The 12,083-nt window shown below is 44.2% G+C and overlaps 1 protein-coding gene across 1 annotated transcript in view; it reads left to right on the top strand.

The window, feature by feature from the left end:
* The window catches only part of si:dkey-122a22.2 (uncharacterized), a 232,454-nt gene extending 222,357 nt beyond the window's left edge, over positions 1-10,097 (top strand). The window contains exons 11-12 of the mRNA XM_067981529.1: positions 1,060-1,156; positions 7,883-10,097. Coding sequence (XP_067837630.1) covers positions 1,060-1,156; positions 7,883-8,050 — 265 coding nt within the window. The 3' untranslated portion in view covers positions 8,051-10,097. The remainder of the gene's footprint in view (positions 1-1,059; positions 1,157-7,882) is intronic.
* Positions 10,098-12,083: the final 1,986 nt, after the last annotated feature.

Below are 12,083 nucleotides of genomic sequence, written 5' to 3'. Positions count from 1 at the left end.
CGGGAGTTTCCTTGGAGCTGCTCCACTGCTGTAATTTGCATAAACAGAGTTTGCACCATACCTCCGGTGAAGTTATGGCTATGAAGAGAGAACAGCTCCAACAGAATTCCTGGCCTATGTTTATATGGAAATCAAGCGAGAAGAGGATCAGACTTGATTGTGATAGTCCTTGTAGTGAAACAAACCACTGACACTCACTGTCGAAGCTCACACATGATTAACGATGAGTTGGCTGAGGTGTCCGACCTTCAAGAGAGGAAGAGGAAAAGGAGGAGAAACATGTTTGAAAACGACAGTGTAGGTATAGTGCTCCCAGAATGAAGTCATCTTAGTTTTTATTACAGAATGAAATTGGTAAAGATCCATCTCCTAGGAGAGATGTTTATTTACAAAATTAATAATATTAGTTATGGACATGCTCTGCAGAGAATCCAAAAATCTGTACCGACCATTACTGACTTCCTAATTCAGGCACTTTTCGATTAGCATTCAGGCTGTTCTCAAAAACTGATTTTCTGGTTTCTCTATCAACCCATTATTTGATACGCCTGAAACATTTGGCATTGGAGTAGTTCCCTAGTGCGAGGAGAACACCAAAGTATTGGGTCTCCAGGGAGTGAAATGAATGACGTACCAAAGGATAATACCGACAGGGTAGAAGATTGTTTTGACCGATTTTTTTATATCCTTTTCTTCGAAATATTTTTTAAAAATTAAACCCTTGTGATGGGACATAATTCTAGTTGGTTGAGTATAAATGTGACTCATTTGTGTTAGCTGTGTTTTATAATACAAGCTAAAAATTCACATTCAAAGCAATAATTTGTGAAATTCATGGGAAAATATGGTAACCAATTTTTCATTCTGCCCAATGAAGTTAATCATTACAAATAAAAATTGTATTATTCAAGGAAACTCAGAATTTGAGGGAGAAGGAAAAGGGTTCTGAAATGATTCCCTTTTTAAAATATTGTGTTGTACCCTGAAGATTTTCAGATAAGGTATGTACGAATCCTTATTCACTGCCTCTTAACCTTTTTTAAAATGTTTTTATTACAGAGACATTTCAAAATTTAAACCACTGTCCAGCACAACTACTGTAACGGTGATCACAGGAGATTGTTATGACGAAAAGCTTCCTGAACCTTTGAATCAGGCAAGTACTGCATCTGAATCAATGGTGACCCGCAATATTATCATTTTAGCCTGCTGAGAATCTGACAATCCATTTGAATGCACAGTAGCCATAGCCATTTGTAGCAGACTATGGTTTAACTTGTGCAATAGCTTATCTATAGAACAACAAATACCTGGGAGGGATTGCAAGACATTAGTTTCCTCAAGGGACGTGGATGACATCTAACTCCCAAAATGAGGTAGTACTTTTACATTTAATGGGGATATTTTATGTAATAGTGCGCTGTGAATTCTCTGGGGTGGTTTTGTTTGGTTTTGGGTTCTCTTTTTTTTGCTGACAGTTCTTACTGTGAATACCAGTGTATTGTGTGTTATTGATCCATGAATACGTGAGATAACCTCCACACTGAAGAAACGATGGTTGCCAAATAAGCACCAGGTTTCAGAAAAATAAAGTGCAGTTGATTACTGGGAAAAAATATGTTCTTTATAATTGCAAATCAGTATTAAAATATTTCTGGGAACAAAAACTAATAATATAAGGCCTAGCATGATACCATGAGATGTAAAGGTACAAACAGGAGTTATACCTGAGGTCCAATGTCACACTGTCTTAACCGCAAAGCTAACAGTTCAGCACTGACACCAAAACATGATTGTATCTAAAAAAGTGTATGTATTGCCACATAATTTGTTACATAAAGCATCATTATGGAGTGAATTGAAGGTTATAATTTAAACTCCATGCACAAGCTTTACTCATATGGTTGGGTGAGCACTTTAAATTGCAATCTTGTAACTCGCCCCTCATATCTACTAAACTATATTTACTTTAAAAATAGCAGGTCAGCATTTCTAGCTGGTATGTTTCAGCAGGGCAGTTCTCATGGTGCCCTGGCCAACATTTATCCCTTCTTCACTACCACCACCAAAAACAATTTATCTGGGCATTTATCTTACTGCTGTTTGTGGAATCTTGCTGCATTCAAATTGGCTACTGCGTTTGCCTACAAAACAAAAATGACTATACCTCAAAAGCAATTCATTGCTTGTGCAGTGCTTTGGCATAACTTGAGGACATGAAAGGCACTATATAAATGCAAGTTCTTACTTTCTAATGTGCAGACTTAAAGGCGATTGTTTATGTAGACTTTCCCTGAAAGGCCGAAAGGATCACTTGCTCAACCTCTGCTACAATTTAACATGCTTGTACAGTTGAAAGAGGATTGTAATATTGAGGGCCACATTAAGTTAGGTAATGATGAAAGAAGGAAAGGAAACTTATTATGTTGCATCTTAGGGCTTCAAAGTGCTTTGCAACCAATGGACAATTTTTGAAGTGCAGTCAGTGTTGTTATGTAGTCAAATAATAAGATGTGCACATATTTGGATTTTTGCCATGGCAGTCATTTTTTTGACACAAAGTGAAGCTGAGGGTATCTAGTGAGTTTGCCTTTGCTTTTATTATTTTCCCTCCTGAGTGAAACCTTTACTTCAACTGATATTTGAATTTTTATATGTTTTCCCAAAACAAATGCAGCGAATTTTCAGTGAGGAGACTGGATCTAAGCCCAGAAAATGATTGCACTCTTGGATCTGAGCTCTCACAGCTCCCAGTGCAGTGTTAACACTGCATAATGTCATGTCAAAGTATTCAGTTGAGCATATAGGGCCCGATATTAGGAGGGAGGTGGGTTGGCAGCGGGGGGTGGACTGGGCGCTTGGGTAACGCGCCTAGTGAAATCGGGGCGCTCCGCACGCGATCGCAGCCTAACTGAAGGTACTTACACGTGCTTCCGGGATTCCCGTTCTAGACCTGCGCAGTGGGCGCACTGCGCACCCACATCACAGGCTGTCAGCAGGAGGAGCCCTATTTAAAGGGGCAGTCCTCCAATGCTCCTCCTGCAGCAAAGAACCAATTTTGGAGTATGGAGCAGGCCAGAGGCAAGGCTCTCTGACTCCTCTCTCCAGGTGCTGCTCGATGGGGTGGAGGAGGAGGAGGGAAATTTTTTTTCCATCGGATGGGAGGAGGTGGCCTCCCTCCGCCTCCAAGAAGGCCTGGCTGGAGGTGGCTGAGGAGGTCAGCAGCAGCGGCTATGTGTGCAGGAAGCGCTTTAATGACCTAACCAGGTCAGCCAAAGTGAGTATACTTACGCATTCTCCCATACTCCATCTTCCACATCACCTCCACCACCACAACACTCTCGCATCACTCCTCACATCCACTCAACCATCATCCTCACCTTGCCTGCACGTACTCACCACCCCAGTTCCCATTCGAATACTACCACGCAACCCAATCCTTATACAATCTCATGGCTATGTCTCACACGCACCCTCCCATGCATCTCCCTCACGCTCACCCCCACCCACACCAGTGCATGCAGCGGGTCACCATGCAACCATCACTCAATCACGTCTCTGTGCCAGAATGTCCGGGAGAGGGCAAGGACCGGAGGGGGCCCGCCACACCAGGTGGTCTTAACAGACACGGAGCAGCGGGCACTAGAAATAAGCCGGACGCTGGAGTGCCTGTCCATGGCGGACGCCGAGACTGGGAGTGCACAAGCGGCTGGTGACAGAAATCTAACACTCCGCACTCATGATAGCGTATGATCTTAGCATCACTTGGCATCTGCAGCACCTCAACATCTGTCCATATGTTCTCTTGCAGGGCCATCTGTGAGCGCCGTGACTGCGGAGGACGATTCCTCAGAGGACCTGCCGGCCTCTGAGGGTGCATTGTCACATCTGAGCCAGCCATCCACCAGTGCAGATACACACACCTCGGTGGGTCCCCGTCCTCCCATAGTTGGGCTTGCACATGGTGAGTCACCACGCAAATGTGAGCACGAGCAGACCCTGGTGGCAGGGGCAGCCGTGGAGAGTCCGGGTCAGTGGGAGCACTCTTCTCCAGGCTCTGTTCAGCTGGACCCAGATGCTGAACCCTGGGGGCCAGCCATGAAAAGGAGAGTCATCGAGGGGCAGCAGCACATTGCCGAGGTACTGGAACAGTTGCCACGCGCACTCACCACATTCGCGCAGAGGATGGAGGAGTCCAACTCCTGCATGAGTGGAATGGTGGCACTGGTATAGGAGGGAATCTCTGAGATAGTGTCACAGGGACATGAAGGCATCTCTGAGATAGTGTCGTGGGTAGGTGCAGGAATGTCTGCGATGGAGGAAAGGATAGCCTCCATCGAGCTTCAAGCGCAGCTCAACAATGGGTCCATTCAGGCCCTGACAATGGCCTGAATGGACCCATTGTTGAGCTGCGCTTGAAGCTCGACGGACAACAACGGACCCATTGTTGAGGGTGAGCAACATTCTGCCGCCTTAAACAGGCTGACACATACCTCACAACTGGCCTTCCAAGGCTTCACACAAGTCCTCCAAACTGTTGTCCAGCAGAGTGGAAGGAGTGATGTGGGCCTGGGCCAGGAGAGGGATGATGGTGAAAGGGGACATGGAAGTGGGGACGCCACTCAAAGCGCTCCCACGTCTCACCCGTTGCCCCCCTCTCAACCAGTACCCGCAATGCTGCCTCCTCTCCAGGTGGCCGAGCCTGCCCCTGCACAAGCGCAGGTGGAGCAGTCTTTGGTGGGGCCCTCAGATGGTGTCCGTGCAAAGCATCTCATCGGTCAGGGCATGGACAAGAGCAACCTGCCACTTCCTCTGCTGAAGCCACAGGGGTAGCACCACGTAGGGGTTCCCGTAAACGTAAGGCGAAGGTTTTGTGAGCACAAACGGAATGCACAAAGGTGTAAGACAAAATGTCATGTTTTTGATTTACTTTTGTTTGTTTTGCAAAAAAACATAAAAATTTGTTATCACCACTACTACCACGTCTTTGCAAATCTTGTCTGGTTTGTGCAATAATGCCCTTTCCTGAGGATCACCATGAAGACCCACACCTGATGCCACCCATTGTGTTACTGCAGAGTGGGTGTAGGCATATTTGCAGGGCTCTTTTGTGCAGACGGCTGAGAGACGTCGGCGATGTCCCCGGTGGCACCCTGGAAGGATGTGGAGGAGAAGTTGTTGAGGGCAGTGGTGATTTTGACAGTGACAGGTAAGAAGATGGTGCTCGGGCCAGCCGGGAGCAGCTCGGCATCAAGGAGGCTGCAGATGTCCACGACTACATGTCGAGTGACTCTGAGCCTCTGTGTGCACTGCTCCTCAGAGAGGTCCAGGAAGCTGAGCCTCAGACTGTAGACCCTGCGGCGAGGGTACAGCCTTCTGCGACGCATCTCTCTCTGCGGTTGCCTTCCCTCCTGCTGTGCAGGTGGATGTGTCACAGCACTGTGTTGTGGAGCTCCACGTGTCAGAAGTGGACGGCGTGGCTGGCGAGGCAGGTGATGCTGTTCGTCCTCTGAGGAGGTCATGACTGCAGCTATGGCGGCCCCCATCCGGAAGATGTACATCTGAGGGGGTCCGCAAGGTAGGTAAATGTGTCTGGACACCGGGGTTGAGGTTGCAAGTTTGTGATTTTTTGTGTTAGGAGGAGGGTGGTGGAGGCCAAACTTTGTCCCAAGTGACAGAGTGGCCTCCTGCAATGAATGAGGGTCTCCCCCCTCCGCCCGCCCCTACCCCCCCCCCCACCCCTCCACCTGTCAAATGGACCTTTGCAGCTGCCACAGGCTGGTGGTTGCAACACCTCCATTTCAACTGGGAGTGTTTCCCCCAGTACGGGAAACAGTCTCAGTTGACCTGAAAATCCTACCCCTCCTAAAATATCAGGTCAATCAGGTCTGTAAACGATCTGAAGTATCAAATTAATTGATTTAAGTGGGATCCCGCCGGCTTTAATTGCCAGCGGGAGTCCCGCATGCGGGGGCTGCGCGCGCATCTAAGCGCATCACCGGGGAATCCAGAAGTTGGGCGGGTTGGAGCCGGGCTCCGGACCCGCCCCGGGAATCCCCGAAAATCGAGCCCATACTGTTTAATGTAGAAACAGGTACTCTTAAGTCAAAGGTTGTAGTTTAGTCTTATTTCATCTGTTCAGAATTTGAAGTCAGTACATTTAAACAAAAATTGACCTGCTTGATACCCTGATTGCTCCACTTCCCTTCTCGATCAGTGATATTATATCCTAAGGTATGAAATTTCAAATATTTCAAGTGATTTAGATTGAACATGTTGCAGTATAGTTTCCATGAGGCTAAAGTCCGATTAATAACTTGGAGACAGTATTGTTAATTGTACTACCTGACAACACTCTTTGCTACCAAGTCTTATGATAACAGCTAAGGTCCACATGTTCCCTTTTATTCCACTGGCTGCTTTTCTTGCATTCTTTCTTTACTCAAAAATACAACGCAGTCAGAAGGGGTGGTAATTATATGTGTGTGTATAATCCTTGTTAAAGTTATCTATATATGCAAAGTATTTAAAAACCTAAATTTGATGGACAGTTCTGTAAGGTCCAGAAAATGCCATTTTCCCCAGAAAGAACAAAAATGTTGTACCATGAATAGGTAAGATAAGAACTATACATTTTGGAACTCCAACATGTTGAGCTGCAGCTGGATGTTTTGCACCATGCCCCCCCCTCCCCTACCGGTAGATGAACCTACTTCCATTCAATAGCGTAAGCACAGATAGACAAGATACTGGGTACCTGATCTGATGGCCACAGAGGTTGGTGGGAAGAACTATTTTAAAATATACTCTAATGTTTATTTTAGTGGACACCAGGTATAGCAAAAGACTCCCAGGTATCTGCCATGACTACCTGACTGGATTTTCAAGTCTTTAAAAACCTAGTAAATTCATCACTAAAGTCCCAGCCTAATAAACCGCACACCTACTGCATCATCTTTAGTAACTGTGAGCCACCTAATATTATGGACTCTGAAAATCTAAGGGAGTATAAAACTGCAATCAGTAAATACATCAGACAACCAGTGGAACAGACGAGCCAAAAACTAACAATGATCATGGACTAGGTCAGAACCTTTAAGTTGATGGGTAATTTGATTGTTAATAATTTCCATATAACTTTAGCAAGTACAGATATAAGGTTAACACTATGCATTTAAAAAAATATTAGATGGACTGAAAATCTACTTTTAATTCAGCTTGACTGGACAGCTTAATTGAATAGCATCAATTCTTTAAATTTAAAAATAGGTCATGATGATTTTTTGTCTAATATTCATTGTTTAAAGGTTTTTGTCAATGATGGAAGGTGTAAAAGGCACCATTGAAACTAATATACTGACATCCTCGTTTTCATTAAACTCTTCCGCTTTGCCATAATCAAATGTGACTTCTGACAATATCCACTGACCTGAAAGTGACCAAAATCAAGTCTATGAAAACCTCTAGGATATAAATTTTAGTAATTGTGGAAAAAGCCATTCTTCACAATACGCAAGTGTTTAAAATCCTGCATTACTGATTAGAAAAATGACTAAGGAAATAAAAATAGGAAATAGTCAATGGGAATTGTACATCATTGGTCTTTAGCTGTTGTGAATGGGAAAGATGAATGATTTCTATAATATGCGATTTATGTCTTGTAACTTCAGAGGAAGAGCAACAGCAACCCTGGGAAATGATGTAAATGAGTGGGAGGACCCGTGAAACACCCCTACTATCTGTAGTTTTGTCTCAGTTTAAATTTGAAATGGCATTCTCTAGTTTTATTGCTGTTCTAGTCCTATTCATCTTTTTGGGTTTCAGAGTCTTGGTGTCAGTTAAACCCAGTTTGACTTTTTCTTTCCTTTAACATTCACTACAGGTTGTGACCCAGTTTCAGCAGCAATTCATTACACAAGGTTACCCCTCAGCCAAATGGATCAAAATGAAAGGAACAGACAGACGGGTGATCTACAGAAACCCCAATAATGTTGCAAAACAGTTAAAGAAACTAATAAATAGAAAGAAGGTCAAACAAGAGAGTCAGTAACGTGCTGAGTGGACTGGAAACCAACACTATTCTGTAAGTGTACACTCATGGTCGGTAGCTGCTACACCTTTTGAAGAATAGGGTCACAAGAATCCATAATTGAAATTTGTTGACTATTTAAGGTGCATTATCAAGCATGTGAGTTCTGAGTGACGATGGGTGAATTAACAGAGGAGTTCTCCCCCTTGTCCGCTGTACCTACGTTGGAAAAGCCGTGAAAACCTTGGGAAAATGGCATAAGCGAGCGGGAGAACTGCTGCGGAAATTCACCCCTACTATCTGTAGTTTCTCATCAGTTTGAATTTGAAGTGGCATTCCCTTGTGTAGCTGTATACAAGTTTGCAATGTCATACACTTGTTACAGAGGCATAGTGATGGCTTATATTTTAAAGTATATCTGCCATTAATGGCCTGGAGTTTCCTCCTGATTTGTGCCCAGATACACGGGTGATCTGGGCGTAAATAAGTTAGGTGGCTTAAAGGATCGTGGATAATCGGGCGTAAGCGAGTTACGCACGCACGTACAATACACCCAAGTAGCCACGATCTTTTAAGTGCATCCATTAAACCCTGCATCTGAACGAGACCCCGCCCACAAAACTGGCCACGCCCCCAGCTTCGAAACACGAGCTTCCTCCAATTGTGCTTGCTCGGGGGGCCTCTTGGAGAGTTTGAATGGTTGCCCTAACCAGTGGTGAGATGCCCCATGGGGTGGGGGGGGGATGGGGAAGAGATAGGGTTGAGAATGCTGTGTCAGCCTTGTACTGCAGCATTGATAAATAGCCAGCAAGCAGGTACTCACCTGTTTATGGACTCTCCCCAACCGCCTCGGCTGCCACCACGGCCACGGTGGTCCAGCTGCCCAACAGCTCCACCTTCTTCTGCTCATGTGGGGTCAGCGATTGGAGGTATGGGACCACCCTCCACCCCCCCCGACTCCTCACCCTTTCATGGGCATTGTGCACATTCTTGCCTTACAAAGACAGAAAAAGAAAAGATTAAAAAGTGTTTGGAGTAATTGAAGGAGCTGCTAGACTGCATAGGAACAGGAGTAGACCATTTAGCCCCTCGATCCATTGGGGAGGTCTCTCCGACCGGTCACGGCTCAGCTTGTTTCACCTGAGTCTGACGACCAGATTGGGCGTGGCAGAACATCATGGAAAATTGAGTTTCTTGCCTTCTATGATCTAGCTAGGCCATTAAACTTTTTATGGCACTGCCGCCCTTGGCACTATCGGTGAGGCCTTGGCCACTGCAGTCCATGTCCACCTCCTCACCGCACATGAGGGCTGTGCTCCTGAGGAACCAGTTATTCTGATGTGCCGTGTCTCGACCTCATCGAGAAGGTCCTCCTCAGCAAAATTGAAGGCCCTCTTGCGGGGGCAGCCTTGCCACCAGTGTCTGCACTGTTAGTCATCTGCAAGAAAGGAAAAGTTAGACACTGTTCAGACTCGCTACACAGTAATTTAAATTAATTAATGTAAAAGTTTGCAAGGTCGAGAGATAAGTGCTGCTTACCTTGCAGTCTCCAGCCTCTGAAGGTGAATTTTGTTTTCTCACCTCTTTTACCACCCCACCCCAGCACCTTGAGGCTCCATTAGTTCTGTTCCGGATATGTTTCAATTACGCTCGTTGATTGCGCTGATTGATTGGTGAGTTTATGATAACTATTTTGCCTGGGAACTTGGGAACAATTTCACCTCGGCCCGATGGCCGCATTTTGGACGCAATTTCCCGATTGCGCCCACGGGGGAAGCTCCAGGCAAACGGAGCTTGAAAAATGTCAGCTTTGTTTCAAAGTTTGACTGAACTACAGCCGTTATTATTACAGACCCTTGTTTGGGTGGAACGATAAAATGCTGCAGCCACGTGACATCCTGGGAATGAGGCACACTGACCGGTGTTAACTGATGAGAAGGTTATAGAGTCATAGAGTCATATGACTCTATGACTCTAAGGTTTCCAGTAATATTTTTGAAATGATGACATCCTCCTACTAAAAGTACACAAAAAAGTTAAATAAACTTTGTAATCTGTTTTTAAAGAAGAGTTTTTTGTAATTCTATTTTCATTTATGAAAGAAATGACACTTTTTACATTAAAGCACAAAACAAAATACAGTAAATGCTGTAAATGTGAAACAAAAACAGAAAATGCTGGAAGTACTCAGCAAGTCAGGCAGTGTCCGTAAAGAAAGGAAAACCGTTGATGTGTCAGGCATGGGCCTTCATCAGAACTCGAATTTGGCTGGGACGCGGAGAATTTCCCTGCTCCTCTTGGAATAGTGCCTTGGGATCTTTTATATCCAGCTGAGCAGGCAGAATCATTCTAAATTATATGCTCAAGTCCTGGAGTGGGGCTTGATCCATGACCTGACTCAGAGGCAAGAGAGCTACCACTGAGCCAATCTGACGCAATCGTTTGTAGGAATATACACCTTAGTTCTGCCCTATTCATAATTGTAAACTGAAGAAGTACCTGATGTCTAAAGAGATTTACTGCTGACAGGAGACACAGTTTTGCTTCTGTTAACGATGTGGGCTGCAAAACTCCTCGGTGGGGGGGTTGCAGAGCGAAACTTCTGCCTGCCAGCTGTGGAGGACCCTAACCCCATTGGAAGTCCTGGCGTCAGGCTATTTCACACATTTTTGGTGGGCGCCCACCCTGTTTCTGGTGATGGGAGGGCAGGAATTTTGTCATGGCTCCTCGCTACAGCATCACCGGGCCTGAGAGGCTAGAGAACAGTCATGAAAGTTTGAAAATATTGCTTCTGCTGCCAAAGGCAATGAAATTGTTCGTTCTGCCATCGATTGCAGAGCAAAGGCAACCTGGGAATTCTAGAACTCAAGGTAGCATGAATGAACTCTTGACATAAAAGCGCAGAATAAATAATCAAGGTCCTGAAATTCTGGATCTTAAGAGAGAATTGTGTTTTTAGATTTATTCCTGTTTGATTCCTGTTTTCCTTCCTCACTTCAGGCAGGTAGATAAATAAACTTTCACATACTGTGGTTACACAAATAAATAAATAGTGCATGTTTCACTGGGGGGGAGCAGCATGTTACATAGGCTGTCGAATGGCACTCTGTCCCTTCTGTTTAAGAATGTGAGGACCAAGAAATATAATACTTAGAAAAGATCAAAAATATTTTCTTGTTTACTAAGCATCTCTGCAACAATACTTGGTATTACTGAAATGTTCTGTTTAAATAAATATGTTTAAATTCAGGTTTTATTGCAAACTTCAATAGAATTGGTTGCTATTTATGTTTTGGGTTCTCTATCCCGCAGAAATAAAAGAAATGCAGCTGCAAAAACCATTGAGAATATGATGCAAACAATGGCAAAAAAATTCAAGATGCACATTTAACATGCAGTATTTGCTAATTGAATAACCCTTTGAACATTGTATCTTGCATCATTTTTTCAGCAAAGTGTACCTCAGGAAAATTTGAACAGTTCATACTTTACATGCGGGCCCTGTTATGGATCAGTCATTTTTGATTTGGCATTCTGACAGTGTTTCTTTAGAGTTTGTACCTCTGCCCAGTGAAAGTGATATTTTAGAATCAATCACAAACAATAGAAGATTATATCAAGTTTTGCATTGACAAGTCCAATGAGAAAGAAACTGCTGACTGGCTGATCGTCATGTATCTTTTTAATCAGCTTTCACGACTTTTAGTAATATAAAATCTTAGCATAATGATTGTCTTAAGTATATGGTTTTTTTATATATATATATATACACTTCTATAGGCACTGGTGTGTTGTGATTCCTGAGCATCTCTTACTCAGGCACCAATTGATAGCATTTGCAAGGCTATCGCGTGGAGCAATCCTCAAACATTTACGAAACATTACTGTCCAGATTTAATTACAGCAGACAACACTTCGGCAGATAGGTCTTGACAACTAATGTTATGGTTCCTACTACGAGCCTCCCCATCTCTAAATTTCTTGTATGTTGGTGCCCAGAGGATGTGGAATGAAGAATATAGCTTACCTACCTTACAGGATCATCTTTGTTTTT

This window comes from Heptranchias perlo, chromosome 3 (genome assembly GCF_035084215.1).
Source record: "Heptranchias perlo isolate sHepPer1 chromosome 3, sHepPer1.hap1, whole genome shotgun sequence".
Taxonomy (NCBI): domain Eukaryota; kingdom Metazoa; phylum Chordata; class Chondrichthyes; order Hexanchiformes; family Hexanchidae; genus Heptranchias; species Heptranchias perlo.
The sequence above is the reverse complement of the archived record's forward strand: the minus strand, read 5'-3'. Positions and strand labels throughout refer to the sequence as shown.